Below are 18,143 nucleotides of genomic sequence, written 5' to 3' on the forward strand. Positions count from 1 at the left end.
TGAGGAAACTCTTCAGATACGATTCGAAAGTGTGTGGATTACTGCTAAGATTTTTGAATTCGAGAGGTAGCTTATTGAAAATGGATACAGCAGTATATTTGCACAGCTTTCTGCACAAGAGTTAAGGAAGCCCTATCCAAATGCAGGTTTGAGTATTAACTGAGTGATAACAGGTTATTCTTGAGAATAACCTAATATTTTTAACAAGAAATGACAGTACGGAATATATATATATATATATATATATATATATATATATATATATTGAGAAGCCAGTGTCAAAATACCCAGACTCGTGAACATGGGTCGACAAGAGATTTGTGAACATACACCATTTATTGCTGGAACCGACCGTTTCTGAGCCAAAAATATTCTTTTAGAATGGGAGAGTTAACCCCAAAATATAATACCATACGACATAAGCGAATGAAAATAAACAAAGTAGACTAATTTTCATGTCGAACAATCACTAACTTCAGATACTGTTTAAATTGTAAAAATTGCAGTGTCAAGTCTTTGAACAAGATCCTGAATGTGGGCTTTGCATGACAGTTTTCTATCTATCAGAACACATAGAAATTTGAACTGTTCAGTTTCACTAATCGTATGCCCATTCTGTGAAATTAAAACGTCAGGCTTTTGTTAAATTGTGTGTTAGAACCTATAAAACTTGGTCTTACTGTGATTAAGCATTCGCTTATTTTGTGCCAGCCAAGAACTTAGGTCATGAACTGAAGTATTTGAAACCGAGCTAATTTTGCACACAACATCCTTTACTACCAAGCTAGCGTCATCAGCAAACAGAAATATTCTAGAGTTACTCGTAATTCTAGAGGGCATATCATTTATATAAATAAACTGATCCCTGGGATACTCTTCACTTGACCATACCCCACTCAGAGCCCACATCACAGCCATTCTCAACATTCTAAATAACGACATTTTGCAGTCTGCTGCTAAAGTAAGAGGTGAACCAATTGTGAGCTGTTCTCCTTATTCTCTAATGGTACAGCTTCTGGAGCAGAATTTTGTCATTAACAAAGTCAGAAGTCTTCGTTAAAGCAAAAAATATATGCCTATCGTTCGAAACGTTACAGTTAGCCTTCTGCCGCCGAGCAGTGTGTCAGCAGTGCACAAGTAGCAGCAAGTGGCTTATTTAGCGTTCATATAATGATAGTAGTCAAGTTGAAAATTTGTTTGAGTGTTCTTAGCGCACTTGTTTAGTTAAATCCACCAAATCATTGTGTGGTTTCGTATTTAGCAGGGGCAGATTTGCATTTTGATATCTGTGACATGTAAAGTCGTGTAGTCGTCTGTCATTTGTTTATTTCTTTCAAATAGTGTTTGTACGTTACTGTCAGTACTGTTAGCCTTCTGCCGCCAAGCAGTGTGTCAGCAGTGCGCAAGTAGGTGCATTGCTGCATTTTCTAGGCAGTCTTGTATTTTAATAACCGTTTAAATTTTGTGTCGAAATGTTTGTGCTCTCTGTAGACTAGTTCAGACGTTCTTTGCACAACAGTATTTAGCATGGATAGGGACTGTGACTGCTGTGTTCAGATGCAGGCTGAGTTGGCATCCCTTCGCTCCGAGCTTCAGGCAGTGTTGGCTTCGGTCACACAGCTTGAGGCTGTTTGTCGGGGACAGCCAGCTCGTTTCACGCATCCCCCGATCGGACTACGGCTGTGGCTCCCCAGGATACTGCCCATATTGAGGCTGACCTCTCACCCGTGGTAGAGTGGGAGGTCGTCTCGAGGTGTGGCGGGGGACGAAAAACATTTCGGAGGGCTGAACGGAAGGCCTCTCCAGTTTGTCTGACTAACCAGTTTCAGTCTCTGTCTCCAGCTGATACTGATCTTTGGCCGGACATGGCTGCTTGTCCTGTTCCAGAGTTTGCCCCTCAGTCTGCAAGATCCGGGCGGTCGCAGAGGATGGGCTTACTGGTAGTTGGGAGCTCCAACGTCAGGCGCATAATGGGGTCCCTTAGGGATATAGTTGCAAGGGAGGGGAAGAAAACCAATGTGCACTCCGTGTGCATACTGGGGGGGAGTCATTCCAGATGTGGAAAGGGTTCTTCCAGATGCCATGAAGGGTACAGGGTGCACCCATGGAATACCGTTTTTTGTACATAGCTACTCTCGTACCCCTCAAGGAGCTCATTGGAAAACAGCCAGCAAATCTCTGTTCTGGTAAAGTGAGCCTCTGAATTGACAAGTTATTTAAGTGGTGCTTCGACATACTAATAATTTCAGAGTCAGCATCTATAGGCATTTCACTAACTTTATCTTTAAGTGAGTTACAAATCAATATATACGACGTTATTTGTTGAAGAGTGCAGAAAGTTGAAATAAGCAGTTCTCATAATATGCAAAGATCAGCACATTCCTCAAACTGGGAACTATCAAGAATGGGGTTCCACAAGGCCATTAATAAATATAGACATTAATCAGAAGCATATAGCCAAGATCATCCTGCAGGCATTTATTTAAGGATCTAGGGATATTCACAGTAGCTTCTCAGTATATATACTCTGTTATGAAATTTGTTATTAACAACCAAACCCAATTCAAAAGTAATAGCAGTGTGCATAACTATAATACTAGGAGAAAGGATGATCTTCACTATTCAAGATTAAATCTAACTTTTGCAGAGAAAGGAGTGAATGATGCTGCCACTAAAGTCTTTGTTCACTTACCAAATAGTATCAAAAGTCTGACAGATAGCCAACAAGTATTTAAGAAGAAATTAAAAGAATTTCTGAATGACAACTCCTTCTACTCTATAGAGGAATTTTTAGATATAAATTAAGAAAAAAAGAAAAACCAAACAAAAAAATTATAAGAAAATTAAAAAAACAAAAAATAAAAAATTGTTATATTAACTTACTTATGTTGTTAAATTAATTTAATTATGTCATGTATTGGAAAATTTGACTCGCTCCACATCATTACGAAATATCGTATTCATGATCCATGGAACTAGTATTAATCTAATCTGATCTAATCCACTCATCCGATATGATACTCAAAAGTGCAGCTTGATGGCCGCTTGGCTCGCTGTTATCGAGTGCGTAACAGAAACAAGACAGGCTGCCTGGATGTACTGATGTTGTCTGGTGTTCCTTGTAATAAGTGGAGTATCTGGCAATTTAACTTCCATGAGTGTATGGTGCAATGCTTGGCGGCCTGTTTTGTTGGGATTGTGAACTTGTTGTCAGTTGTGACACAAATCGCTAGAAAGTAAACAGTAAGAAGACAGCAAAATATTTTTTAAAACATGTCGTTTGGCTTCGGAAGTCAAGCTATTACAACCACCGGAACGGCTTTCGGGTTCGGCGCGAAGTGAGTAAACGAAAATAGTTCACAATAAAAACTCTCGTTTGCACAGCGAAACTTTTTCCTCGACTTGTATTTATAGCATTACTGCTTGACATTGTTTCCCACATTATCTTTAAATCGTTAGCGATGACATTTCTTATTTGAAGTGTCGTTCAAGAATCTATAGTACGCTGCGCATTAAAAATTTGGACGCATCTGTAAAGAGGCAGACGAACGATTCTAAGGGGCTTGTCTATCATTTGAAAAAACGCTTCCCGGAACTTATCGTTTGTTGAGGTATCTCAATTTTAACTCGTACTGCAAAAACAGTTTTCGAGTATGATTTGTAACTGTGTCATCCCAATAACACTAGCGTATCATATTAATTGTTCGACGTTATCATAGAAATATATAAGAAAACTACAGTGGAAATTAAATACATATCCGTAAACTTGTTTTGAGGTTCCAAAAGCAGTATTGAAATATAGGCTACTGAAGTAAGATTGTCGTATTCTCAACGCATGTAAGGGCAAATTTGAGTGGCAAAAATTGTGCATTATGCATTTCGTAATTTGGAAGTAGGTAGGAGAAAAGTTTTGTTCTGAGTTTTTAATCCCTAATATGATGAGCTGTAATTTTAGTGAATATGTGAGCATCTAGTTAACACGAGGGTGCATAGAGCTTTTTATCATCGCAGCTCACGATATGGTTGTAATGGAAGTATTTGTTTCCTACACTATAAGTAAGAGTGTAGTCTGTTTTTACTAATAGATTTAGGCCTAACTCATGTAATATATTGTGGGAATTTTCTTCTTTTCAGTCTCATCTCTACTTATTGTTACTGTCACTAATGAGTACAGTCTTTTGGCAAGTTATTTTTATGCATTTCTTAGTCGTCTGTTGTCTGAAGTATATTTTTAATTTCTTTTTTAATTTGTGCACATTTCGTGTGTTGTGTCTGAACTTGTGATATCGGTTGACATTTTTGTTGAATTACACTTTTCTTAGGTATTCCAGTGTACTATTTGTGGTCTTGCAGAGTTAATTTTCTCTACTCTTTTCATTTTGTTTTCTGAGAAACAGCTAAGTGTTTTACTTAATATAGTGCATTTCCCCTCATTTAAGTAATGTGATTTGACATTTTGCACCACATTGGTTCCACTGTGTCATTTTACGGTTCTTTTTTGCATTGACATACAAATTTCGCAACGAAAATATACGACAACCTTGTTAATATTGTCATTTATTCTTCTACATTGATTACATGCAACTTCTTATTATAAATCACTTATCTCTCCAACTTTTTTACTACTCTTTGTATTATGTTGAACACCTTTTTTCAGATTATCAGCAGATGATCTCCTGAAATGGTTAGGTTCATCTACTTATGCTATTAGGGTTATTTCAAATTTTGGTGATAAATATGTCAGGAAATTAGTCTACTATGGCTGTTTTCATTCATTGTTTCCGTATGGCATCGTATTTGGGGTAATTCATCGTTAAGAGAATCGGAATAATAGCTGGAACCCATTCATGATCACCTTGCAGACATATATTCAAGGAACTCGGGATATTCACAGTACTTTTGCAATACATATATTCACTTATGAAAGTTGTTATTAATAACCCATCCCAATTCAGAAATGACAGTGAAGTGCGTAGCTATAACACTGGAAGAAAGGATGATGATCACTATTCTAGGTTAAATCTGACTTTGGCATAGAAAGGGGTGAATTATGCTACCACAAAAATCATTGGTCATTTGCCAGAAAGAGTCTGACTGATAGCCAACCACCATTTAAAAACAAATTAAAAGAATTTCCTTCTACTACATAGATGAATTTGTAGATATGAAGCAGTAATGGATAAAAAAAAATTATTTTGTGCAAAGAAAACTTATACTAAAGTGACACATTCCACATCATTACAAGATCTTGTATTCATGGTGTATGGGACAAGTATTGATAGTTGTATGTTCAGGTTGAACAAAAAGTCAGTGAATGACATGGGGTTTTGTTAGAACCAAAAAAATACCAACGTTCAAAAAATTTTATTAGCATAACAAAGTAAGACACAGCAAAGATGATGTTCTTTATAGGAAATGCTCAATATGTCCACCATCACTCCTTAACAATAGCTGTAGTCGAGGAATAATGTTGTGAACAGCACTGTAAAGCATGTCCGGAGTTATGGTGAGGCATTGACGTCGGATGTTGTCTTTCAGCATCCCTAGAGATGTTGGTCAGTCACAATACACTTGCGACTTCAGGTAACACCAAAGCCAATAATTGCACGGACTGAGGTCTGGGGACCTGGGAGGCCAAGCATGAAGAAAGTGGCGGCTGAGCACACGATCATCACCCAACGACGCGTGCAAGAGATATTTCGTGCGTTAAGCAGTATGGTGTTTTTTTTCCTTCTTCTTCTTCTTCTTCTTCTTCTTCTTCTTCTTCTTGTGTGTGTCAATTTTTACCCCTATATCTACATTATTCCGTGATTTATTCAGTTTTCAAATTTATACTGACTTTTTGATCACCCGGTATGTAATGATATCGTTGGGTTTGACAATGAATTTTATTGTAGTTTCAGTGGATGTTCAAATTGCTTTTCTGGTTCTTTTACATATTCTGAAACCAAATTGGTACTTGTTCTGTACCTCAATTTTTCTTACTGTCTTATCTGCACTTGAAGTATAATATGTCAGGCTGATAGTGTGGCAATTCTCAACAAACTCCTTGCATCTCCTTCATTTACATGAGGGTAATTTTCTTTAAAAAAATCTTATTTGTAACCACCTCCATATATTTTAAGGTAGGGTCCAATAACCACTTAGCTATGATATTTTCCAGCTGATTTTAGTGATTGTAAATGTGTTGCATCAGCACCTTCTGTTCTGTCATTTTCTACCCATTATTTAGGCAGCTTCTTTTTTTCTCCTTTCACATTTCATAGCTGCTCTTTTCTGTTGGGATGACTTTGATGAACTACTGTTTGCCACTTTTCTCATTGAAGAGTGATTTGTATATAATGAGTTAACTTCTTAATTTTTAATGATTAAAACCTGATCTTAATCTTCCAACCCATCACATCATTTTTTCCCCCATTACCAAATCTATTTAAATATATTTAGTCCCTCTTTCACACATTCTTATTTTGGTACTTTGCATTTGTTGTTTTCCTTTTGAAGCAAATATACTGCTTGCTTCACATAATGTCGTTGGTAATCTTCTGTTGCCTTGCTTCATGAATGTGCTGAAATGTTTTGAGTTTTTCTCGAAATATTTGTTATGTTTTTCTAATTTTGAAAAAAGTCATTGCTCTTCTTAGTTTGTACCTGTCACAGAAAGAACTATAGTATCTCTAGCAAGGTCCCCCCCCCCCCCCCCCCCCCCACACACACACTCTTCATTTCTAGGCTGTACAGTAATACTGCCTTCCTTTCCCCCCTGTCATATCAATTTCTGGCTCCCTGGAATTCCGTATCCTCTCTTGTCACTTCCTCAACCTACTGCACATGCTAGTTTGTCATTAACTTGTGAAGCCGGTGTGTTGAAGTGCTAAATGGAAATGTTATTCTGTTTTCTAGTGCTGCTGTTGTTATTCTCTAGTCAACTGATAAAAAGTCATTATCTAGATTACATTTCTTTTGAGCAGCTTCCATTAAGGCTACTTCTCTCTCCATGTTCTCTTAGTTGTCCGTAATTTCTTCTAAGATGTCGCATTCCAGTTTTAACCAAATAAATCTTATTCACAAATGTATTCCTATAGTTGATTTTGTAAACAAGTTTTTCTACAGGAAATAGTTTTGCAGTTGTTATCAGCTTGTGCTTCATAAAGAACTATCTGAATAGCTAATATTATATCGCATAATGGTTTATTTGCTTGCTTGCTGTTCTAAATGTGTAATTGGTTTTAATTGTAATATGTTGTAACCTACAGAACCTATTAGTAGTAGATGTCAGCTTTTTCTTTTAATGTAATTATGATATGTTTGCAAATTATCTTTTACATTACAAGTTGAACAACTTCTTACTGTTGTGGGATGAACATATTTGATAATGTATGGTAGGTGTTGTAGGTGCACATTAAATTTAAGATCTTATTGTAAACAAAGAAAAGCATGGAGTTCAAGCTCTCCATTTCTTTATTTTTGTTTATTTTTTTTTTTTAATTTTTTACCCTCTACGCTTCTTGGCTTATATCCACAGCTTGCAATGATGTGTCGTGTGTCAGTATAATCCCATTTAATAAATTTTTCTACAAAAAGCATGCGTATATGCTGGCCATTAACAAAATTGGATTTTTAATTTTAATCTTAATTGACAACATGTGATAAATGTAACCCACCACGTGGAAAGTATCTACTCAGAAATTCATCTGTAGGGTAGGGAGAGGTGTGAAGTAGAAATTATTTCAGTTTGTTTTTAAAAATTTCATTATCTGCCAGAATGAGGATGGTAAAGGCTGTTGGTTTCTTATATTTTTGAAGAGTTCTATGGCATTATTTCAAATAGCGCCTAATTAGGTAAATGTAGATGAAATGTGCTTGTAAAAGCCCCAACCCCACAATGGTTGCATTGCGTGCCAATGTTGGTAACAACTCATGTGATGAACAATGAGAATTGAATACAACAAATTGTGAGTCAGTTGATAGTAGCCAGTCACAATGCTTTTTTGTAATTTGCTATGTTTCCTGTTTAAATTTAGCTGGTATTTTGTTCTTTTAGTTTAGAATTTGATGGAATTTTCAGTAAAATAAAGAAGAAGGTATACAAGTACCTTATTGCCATGACAGATGTGTTTATCTCGGGCTGTGCTAAACGCGATTCTGTGTGGCAGTCTGCCACATTCCCACCTAACCTAGGTCTCAAGCTACACAAAACATCAGTCTGTCAGCATATCTAGTTTTCTTCCATATTCCCATACCAAAAACAAATGTGATCAATTGGTGTCTCCCAATCAAAGAAATCATTAGTTTGAAGGACTTGCACTGGCTAGTGTATACTATTGCTTGACGACCAACATCAACAAATTACCAACATCGGGATGCAATGCAAGTGCTGTGGACACAGTGAGTGCACTTTATCCAACTGATTCTTCACATTGATTTCCATAAGAGAGTAAATGTTTTGCGAGGCTGCTGTTAGTATGTTTAATTATTTAAACTGTTACCATAGTATGGGGTGAGACTATATTTTTTAAGATTTTTGCTTCCAGGACTACATTTCCCTAGGATTCTTCCAACGAATCTTAGTATGGCTTGTGCCCTTTCTGTGATTATTGTTATATGGTCGTTCCATTTTTAAATCACTCTGTATGCATATGCTTAGGTATTTTGTGAAAATAACCCATCTCCAGTGATTGTTCTGCAATCTTGTAATCCTACATGAATTTTGGTTTTGTTTAGTTTTCATTTGTGTGTGATACTTTGGCTACATTTAAATTTGCAGCAAAGCTCTCATTGTTTTCGTACCACTTTTCTAATGCAGCTGCCAAACCACAGTGAGTCTTTTCCATCCGTCACAACTCTGTTCAGCACATACCTGCCTAAAGAATGTCAATGCACAATGCTCTTGAATATTGTCCATTGATACTCATATTGTTGGTGGTGGAGTTGAAATGTTCGTGCTGACCTCTTTGGTAATCAGCAAGCTGTTAGTTTCCTGATAAGGCATTTGGAGCAATTTTGAACGATTCCCTGTCCCTAACATCTGCTCTAATCACTTAGGTCCCTCAGTCTATAGCTGTTAAGTTAAAAATCTCCACCTAGAACTGGCACAGTCTTGAAATGTACACAAAATATTCTCAATGTTTCCTCTCAAATGTTCAGGCATTACTGCCGCTGAAGTAGGAAGTCTATAAAAGGGACATTCCATGTCAAATGTACTCAATTTTAATTTGAATTTTATCTCACTATATCAGGTCTTGATAAAGCTTGCCCCAGAGGTAGCCTGCATATAGGTAAAGAACCAATTTTATTAAAATACAGTGACCCAATTTGAAAATGAGTGATGCGAATTTGTCAATAATTCCCCACTACCATAATTTGAAACTGGTGTAACAATTCACCCATGTGAACCAAAATGATGGGAGAAGTTTTTCAAATGTAAATAAAAATTTAAAATAAAGGCAGCTGATAGTGAAACACGCATTTTACACATTACTTGACGGCTGTTGGTAGTCACCTTTCAAAATTTAAATCTTTAATTTATCAAAGACAGCTTCGAGAATTTTCAAAAAAAGTATAAAACACCTCACATTATTGTTGACTATTTCCCTGAGTATGAAAGTGGGCCTGTCAGGGGTTCACAATTGTATAAAATTTAAAAAAATACATATTTTGCTAAAAAATGACATTTTTAGATGTAATAGCATTTATAGACATAATTGGAAAAATTCATAACTTATCCATAAATAAATTTTCATTTGTTCCATAAATTTTTTTTATCGTGAGGATAGAAGCTGAACCAATGAATTAAAAATGGGCCCATGGCCGGAACTTTAACCCCAGGTCTTCTGCTTATTAGGCAGATGTGCGAACCATTAAGCCACCATAGAGTTATGGCTATATGTTTAAAATGTAGTTAGTGACTGTTGTGATGGGTGATTATTTCATTAGACCTACTAAAAATAAAAGTTTTTTAATTAATTGGTATTCTAATGTAACCCAATAAAAAGTACACTACAAAATGCATTTAGCAGTAATATGGTCAAAAATATGACTTTTCAACTGTTGGTTTCAGTAAACTTAGAAACAATGCAGGATACCTCATCAGAGTTCAATGAATGAGTTTCAGAAAAATTGACTGCATTGATACTGCATGATTTTCTAGCCGAGTTCTTTTGTAATTAAAGTTAAGGAAAGCTTGAATGAGGCCGACTTTTCTTAGAATTATACTTTTGATATTATGAGAAGGAAAGTTGTCAGTCACCGAAAAGCAGAGATGCTGAGTCGCAGACAGGCACAACAAAAAGACTGGTCTAAGGCATTAGATAACATTCCCCATATATCCTGCACTTCTGAAATAAAATGTAGGTAAAACCTGGTAATTGGGGCCTTGTGTAAACAAACTGAAAGGGGCTTAGACTTAACAAAGTAAGTAAAAGTAAATGACTGAACGCAGAGATCAGAGGTATGGCCAAGTGAACATAGAATACAGCATCTGTTGGTGCAGTGGCTTGATGCCCCATACTTACCATGCATGTACTCACAAATAGTTGAGCCCATTGAGTGGATTAACTAACACACAATCACTGGTTTTCAAACAGCTCTTTTGGTGTGGTAACTCATAATCCAAAGATAGTGCAGCTACTGATTCTGGTGTGTCACTGTATAATGTAACTGTGTTTGAAAATATTCCACAAGTAAAGCTTTTTTCATCTGATGAATACAATTGTTGAGGAGAGGAGAATTTGAAATATATTATTCAAGTGAAGGAAAATGTTCTTCCTGAAGTCCTGAAAAGCTATTGTACCTAATTTCTTCAAAAAGTTTTCCACATTAAAAATAGACATTTGTATTAGTACTGTACTTCACTGTCCTAGCTACAAATGCAGCTGTATATTCAACTATGTGATTCACATACAAAGTGAGAGAAGCTCAATAAGGTATGCCAACATGTTCATGATTTACAAGTATTAGTGCAGTTTCTAGAACAGATGGCAACTCATTACATTTTCGTGATTATTTGATGTTACACTAAGGATTGTGATAGTATCTATGGCAGGGCAATTAGTGCCAGTAGATGTACTAAACTAAATGTATGCCGAACATCTCTTGAAAGCAGCTTCAAACTACTGCCGTGCTGTGGGATTGTTGTCCTGCCCCTCCTATGATGTCTCACAGCACTATAAAACAAACACTTCCAGGTGGTCTTGACTGAGTTTATGTTTGTAAGAAAATCATTTGGTGCAGTTCTTCTTGTGATAGTCTTATATGCAGTTAATGAAGAATAGAGACATATTAATTATATGTATTGCAAGCAGTTCTTTTTGTTGGTTGCACCAGTAACGTTCCCTCGTCTGATTGTTTTAATGTAATTAGCCATATCTTTTCTTTACTTTACATATAGGCATACATCGCTGTACATATTTGTGCCCAAGGATCTTTTGAATCCCTTTCAAAATATTCTCTGCTGTTTAAAATGTCAAATAAGTCATTAATTAACCTGGCAAATTTCACTTTTTCATCACAGCCCCGAAACTGGAAATAGGCCTGATTTTCATCATGACATCGGAAGTCACTGGCATCAATTTCACTTAATGTCTGTACACTGAGTTTAATCTTCATTGTGCCAATTAATATGGAATTTTATTAGTTTTGTACTTAAATACAATTCCTCTTGAGCCCATAATTTTTATAGTTCAACAAAAAAATCCACTTCATTAGGCTATCTTCACTGCAGAATTCCTCATTTGTGGAAAGACAATTTCTAACAAGTTTTAGCATGTAACAAGCATCTAATGGGCTTACAAACCATAATTTCATCCTGTCTGGACTAAATTCAGCTCCCAAATAATGAGTAATTGACAAATTAGCAGCTGCACCATCAAATGATGGGGTGAGTACATTAATTCCAATCTGTTTTAGAAAATCAAGACAATCCATAAATTGCCCCTTTTCACTAACAGGCAAACCACTTGTCAGGAAATACTCCATGGGAATTTTCCAGTTGTCATCCAGTGCTACAACCATGAATACCAAGGCACCTTTTTCTTCAGGTCAACTGTAGGAAATTATTTTACTATTGTAGTTTCAGTCTTTGGGCCATTGTGAAATGATACTACAAAAACAACAAGAAAAGAACAAACAAAAAACTAAACTACAGAATGTACAGCCAGAGTTGCACAAACACCACGAAAATAAGAGAAATTAGGGATCATATGCATTTATGTAGACGGTCGCTTTTCTTTTGTTTTATTTGGTAGTGGAACAGGAAAGAAAGAGACTAGTTGTGGTACACCGTACCCTCCGCCACCCACAGTGCAGTGGCTTGGGGAGTATAGAAGTACATGGATATGAACATGCCCTCAGATAATAGTACACTACAAAATGTGGTGAAAATAACACATCACTTAAATTTTGTTTTAGCACATGTCATAATTTGAAATCCTCAAACATGTGTACATCATCAGAAATAAGACTTTTGACTTTAGAAATAGGGCAACACCAGACGAGTGCGAAGCTATGTGCGTCATTGAAATGATGTAAATTACATGAACTGTTGCCAAATGTTTCAGTTCAGCCAAATATGTATTATGTTGATAGCCCTAACTAAAAGATCAGTAAAAACTTGACGTGCCAGTTATATGGTATAAACATCTGAAAAATTGTACACTGTGCGCAACTTGTAAGGGTGCATGTGACATTAAGAATGTTAAGATTCTGTAGAATGGGGTATTTGTTTCTTTTGACATCACAAATATGTACACAAATATTGCAGGTTAAAGAGACAGTTGAAGTAATTAGAGCGGGTTTAATTATGTGCAAACTCACAAGGGCAGATGTTTGCAAATTTGTCGTCTTATTAGAGTTACTCACCTCCCCAACATCGAAGAAAATTCAGTACTGTAAGCGATGTATCAGTGGTTCATTAGTACTTTCTGAGGGATTTGTTACCAATGTAGATATAATGCACAACTAACTTAATAGCCTGCACCCCTGTATAAAATTTATGGAAGAAATGGGAGTTAACAAAAGTACAACTTTCCTAGATGTCCAACTATCAAATATTGACAACAAATTTGAAATATTTTGCTAGCCAGTCACCATGAATTGTACTGTATGTAATGATTTTTTCCATTCAGTGTGCCATAAGCGAGCCTATTTTAATTGTGTGATGCAAAGACTAAACAACGTGCCACTAGATGATGATGATGAGGAAATAAAAAGAACCGGTTGTCTTGCAAGGAGTAGCTATAGTGGTTTCAGGGGAAATGATCACTGGACTAAGTGAGTGGAAAGTTAAAACAAACATGGCAGATATAACTGATGAAGTGACAGTAGAAAGTACCAGGTACAAAAAGACTCACGTTTGCCTAACTACCATACTTAGGTGCAGTCCCAGGCAATATCGCACTAGTTGGTTGGTTGTTTGGGGGAGGAGACCAGACAGCGTGGTCATCGGTCTCATCGGTGTACGGAAGGGTGGGGAAGGAAGTCAGCTGTGCCCTTTCAGAGGAACCATCCCAGCATTTGCCTGCAGTGATTTAGGGAAATCACGGAAAACCTAAATCAGGATGGCCGGACGCGGGATTGAACCGTCGTCCTCCCGAATGCGAGTCCAGTGCCTTACCACTGCGCCACCTCGCTCGGTCGATCGCACTAGTATTCAAGAAAACTAATGTAGGGACCAGTTTTTATATAGATAATACATTAGGCAAGAAAATCAGACAAGGCACTGGTACACCAACCACTTTGCCAGTCGTGGGGTCTACAGAAAAGACTAGCACATGCACGGGAATAGTGGACAAACGGAGAGGGTGTTCAGTGGTGGGTCTGAGGATGTATTAGGCAGAAAGAGAGTAGTAACTCTACCATAAGCAAACATCTCAGTGAGAACAAACATACTGTGAGGTACATAGATTCAGCCCTTCCAATACGGTATGCAGTGCCTAAAAGCAGAATAATGGATGTTCTTGTAGAAATAGAAATTCACAACTACATCAGAGATAATCCCAACGACTTGCTTATGATCAAACTTATATAAGAAATGGTAAATTTATAGATAACTTCCAGTCTGCTTTTAAGTGCAAATGATGGAAAGTATAATGGCACTAAGATGCTTCATTTTTTTCTGATGTGATACAGGTTTACTGCCCCAACATTCTGTACAGAAAAGTTTATATCATGATTTTATAATATGTATGGTACTAATGACATTTTTATTTGATGATATGGGAGAGTCATATGTGCTATGACTTCTATTTTATCTTTATCTTACTTTTAGAATATATTATGTGGTGTATTTTACCAGGTCTTCATAAATGAAAATAAAGTTTTATAAGTGTTTCCACTGTTTCCTATTGCAGTGCAATTTTTGTACATAATGAGAGAGAATAGAGTGCACTCCCATATGTTTTATGTTTTTGATTTAATTTATGATCTGTATTTCATTTTATCTTTAAAAGTGTGTCTTGTCTTATCTGTTATAGTAGTGAATCATAATATGGCGTTATTACTTTTACCTTTTTCCTTATAAAATTTTAAGCACTTCGGAACTGTATTATTATTATTTGTACATATGATTTTACATAATTGCATTAGATTTACCATATTAGAGCTTAGTAAAAATACTTTACTATATTTAAGGGTTTGCATCTCATCATCATGTATTTTCTGTTTGCTGTGTTGCTCTGTTGGCTGTTTCATGGACAAGCATTTTGTGCCTTCTATATTTTTATTCATTTGCAATGTAAATGCAGGGAAAATGATATGTAAGATTACTGTTGCCATGTTCTGTATCAGTAAGCAAACCACTGTAAGATCTTTAGGACAGATAAGATAAGTAGTTTAATCCCACTCCCTTGTAACTAAATTTCCGTAACCTGGCTCCTTGTACCTCATGGCCAAGTCACATGAAAAGCTGTGTGTTGCCAACAGATTGAAAACAAAGTTATGGTATGAGGCTTAGAGTTGTTATTGCTGGACTGTACTATCTCTGATAAGTTAACAGGGTAACAGTTCACATAATTTAAATAATTTCCACAATGTACAGAGCTTTGCACTCTTTTGATGCTACTGTATTCCTATATTCAGAAAGCTTTGTTCTGACGATGATGTGTATACATGCCAGAGGATTTTAATTCTGACCTGTGCTGAAGAGAAATTCAAGCGATGTGTTATTTTCATCTTTTTTTTTGTACTGTCTGATGGCATGATTGTGCAGCTCTGTCTATACTCACTGTGCTTCATTTATTGTATATTTTTTTAGCTTTTGATGTAGGACTTGATAATGACACAGAGGCTGAAATTGCAATAGTAAAATAAATAATTTCTACAATCACCGATGAACATGTCTTTCAAAAAATATTACATTACTGTGAACCCAGAAGTCATTCTGTGTGTATTCTAATGAGCATTTCATCCATCATGAGAAACAACTGTCTTGTTCATGACAGTCATGTGGTATCATTTCAGGATCAATGCAGTTTTTGCTGGTTTACCATTTACTCCTTGGTACAGTTTTTGTAAGGTAGTGGGATGTGGTGAAGCATTGTGGGGAAAAAAAAAACTTCTGACTTTGTTATAGGCTTGACTTAAAAAATAAGAGTAGACAAAGGTAAATTTCTCCTTTTGATGCTGGGCAACCTCTAGAAGAAGAAGATTCTAATAAAAGAAATGGAACAGTTTTTACTAAGACATGAAACATATATTTGGACAAAAATGAAAACATGCACACAACTTATTTGTACAAAAATCCCCATTTACAGTAATTGTCATAAGTATATAATAGGTGTAGATTACTGCTGTCAAGCTCATATACTTGTCTGTTTGAAAGACTAAATGTATACACACAAAAACAGTAACCAATGTTGCACTATTAGTTACTGTGTAGAACTCTTTAATATTGCAGCTTTGTATAGGTAATAAGACAAAAAATGTGTAATTGCTGGTGTACCTCTAATATATCGGCTGTACTTCCAGTAATCCTCTGTGCTTCCATTTTAAATCTGACAGCAGTGTTTCAGCAGTACTGGATTTGTTTGCTAAATGGTGGCAGTTTTACATTAGTAAATATAAATTCTCCTTAGTCTCTTCAAGCCTATTTCTAGAGACTTTCACAAAATTAGTATTTTATTTCGTGTCATAAACCTATACATGTGGTTTTCTGAATATTCGTGCCTTATTTAGTTGCTGACCATGGGACTAAAAAAGCAATATGTTGACAAAATTTTCTGAGCTTATTCTGAACATAAATTTAACATTTACTACTAGCAACAAAAATCATAGGGGCTACAGTTCTTACAATTTGAATCAGTAACTAGCAGTGCACTGATGACAACAAATGTTATTCAGTAATACTAGTCATAATGTTCCTACATAGATTTTTATACAAACTAAACCAAACTTGTACTAAATGTAGTTCCAAATGGAATGAAATTATATGTTTAAGTGATTGAAACTAGTTCTCATTAGTCATGTTTATGAGAATACTTCATTTTCTGTAGTAAATTATGGACATTTGACTTAGCTGGTGGTTTCCTCGGTTCTTCTTTAGATGCTAAGTGCTGAAAAAAATCTAAAATTGATGGTACAACACCTGGGTTCAGTTCTCTTCTAATAAACCAAAGCTCTCAATGTCGAAACTGCTGTTGAAAAATGTATGCTCTTTGTCATTGTGTAGAAGTTTGGTTTAAAATTCTCCATTTTCAGAGTGACTGTTCGAACATTCCTCCCTGTCCTAACATTCCTTCGTATTTCATCAGCAGGAAAACTGAAACCAGTCAAACAGTGAAAACAAGTTCTGATACTAAACAGAAAAAAATAAGGACCTTGGGGTTAATATTCATAAATTTTCATATTTATTTTAGTGAGATATAGAGTATACTGTCCCTTATCATTCATGTCATAATATTTAAACAGAAATAAATGCTATCAGTTAGAAAAGACTGTTCGCATTTGCTTTGTGACAACATTACTCCTTTGCTTCAGCCTGTAAATATGTTGACTTAGTCTCAAAAAATGGGTTCAATAATCTTTTTGCACTTTTAAAACCTCTTTACTCGTGGAACAAAATATCTATTGATGTGTAAAATGTCGTGCAAAATTTCACCTCTGTAATAAAGAAACCCTAACTGAAAATACTACAGTTAAGATAAATTGAACATTATTCCAGAACTCACCTGGAAGTATGTATAGTCTGTGCATGCAACCACATAAACTTGGTTTCTTGCCCTTTTTCACATGACTTAGATGTTGGCTACATTATAATGAAGTTATGTGTAGTCTATTTTACTTATATTCTAAGCCGGATACCCAGCATGGCAGCCAGTCCTACATGGAGTGTCATCAGGTACGTACACAGTGACAGCCCCCTAACCATGCGAGGAACACACTGTTGATGCCTGCATTGTTTCCTGCTACGGTCGCAGGTTCGAATCCTGCCTCGGGCATGGATATGTGTGATGTCCTTAGGTTAGTTAGGTTTAAGTAGTTCTAAGTTCTAGGGGACTCATGACCTAAGATGTTAAATCCCATAGTGCTCAGAGCCATTTTTTGCATTGTTTCCTCCCAAAGACTGCCCAGAAGTATGTGTGTATATTATGTGGGCACAAGAGAATTCTGGACAGCAATGCATTGGCTGTTGCTTAGGCAAGATGGCACCCGTGGGAAGAGACTCCAGTCGGAGTGGTCCAAGTTGAATCACACTGATCGCTGTAGGGGTCCAGCAGCCTCATCAGAATGCCTTAACACAAAGGGAAATAAGCACCATACATTTCCCTCATTAGGTATGAATTGAGATGAAGATTGATCCATCAAACAAGGGGAGACACATATGCTTAAATTCCTGTTCTACACCAGGGCTGACTGTGAATTTTTCACAAGTACCATGCCATTATTTTTTGTGGAGGAAGCTGGAGACAACTACAGTCATATCACCTCAATAAACGAAATAGAGAACAGATCTTTAATAATTAAAACAGTATAAATTTAAGCTACAACAAACTTTGACATCCCAGTCACAATTACTCTGCATAGGAACCTGAATATGGTCAAGGGTATAATCTTTTGCCAGGACCTTATACTTCAAAGACAGGGAATTGTGTGCTAATTTGTTATAAGAATGTGTACATTTTGTCCATCAGGTCAAATTAGGACCTGAAGAT

General features: G+C 36.2%; 1 protein-coding gene across 1 annotated transcript in view; it reads left to right on the top strand.

Annotated features, from left to right (window-relative positions):
• The first annotated feature begins 3,037 nt into the window (after positions 1-3,037).
• Positions 3,038-18,143, top strand: part of LOC126282187 (nuclear pore complex protein Nup58-like) — a 140,975-nt gene continuing 125,869 nt past the window's right edge. Inside the window, exon 1 of the mRNA XM_049981717.1 lies at positions 3,038-3,338. Within this exon, the coding sequence (XP_049837674.1) occupies positions 3,274-3,338 (65 nt within the window). The 5' untranslated portion in view covers positions 3,038-3,273. The remainder of the gene's footprint in view (positions 3,339-18,143) is intronic.

The sequence above is a fragment of the Schistocerca gregaria genome, chromosome 7 (genome assembly GCF_023897955.1).
Source record: "Schistocerca gregaria isolate iqSchGreg1 chromosome 7, iqSchGreg1.2, whole genome shotgun sequence".
NCBI classification, from domain to species: Eukaryota; Metazoa; Arthropoda; class Insecta; order Orthoptera; family Acrididae; genus Schistocerca; species Schistocerca gregaria.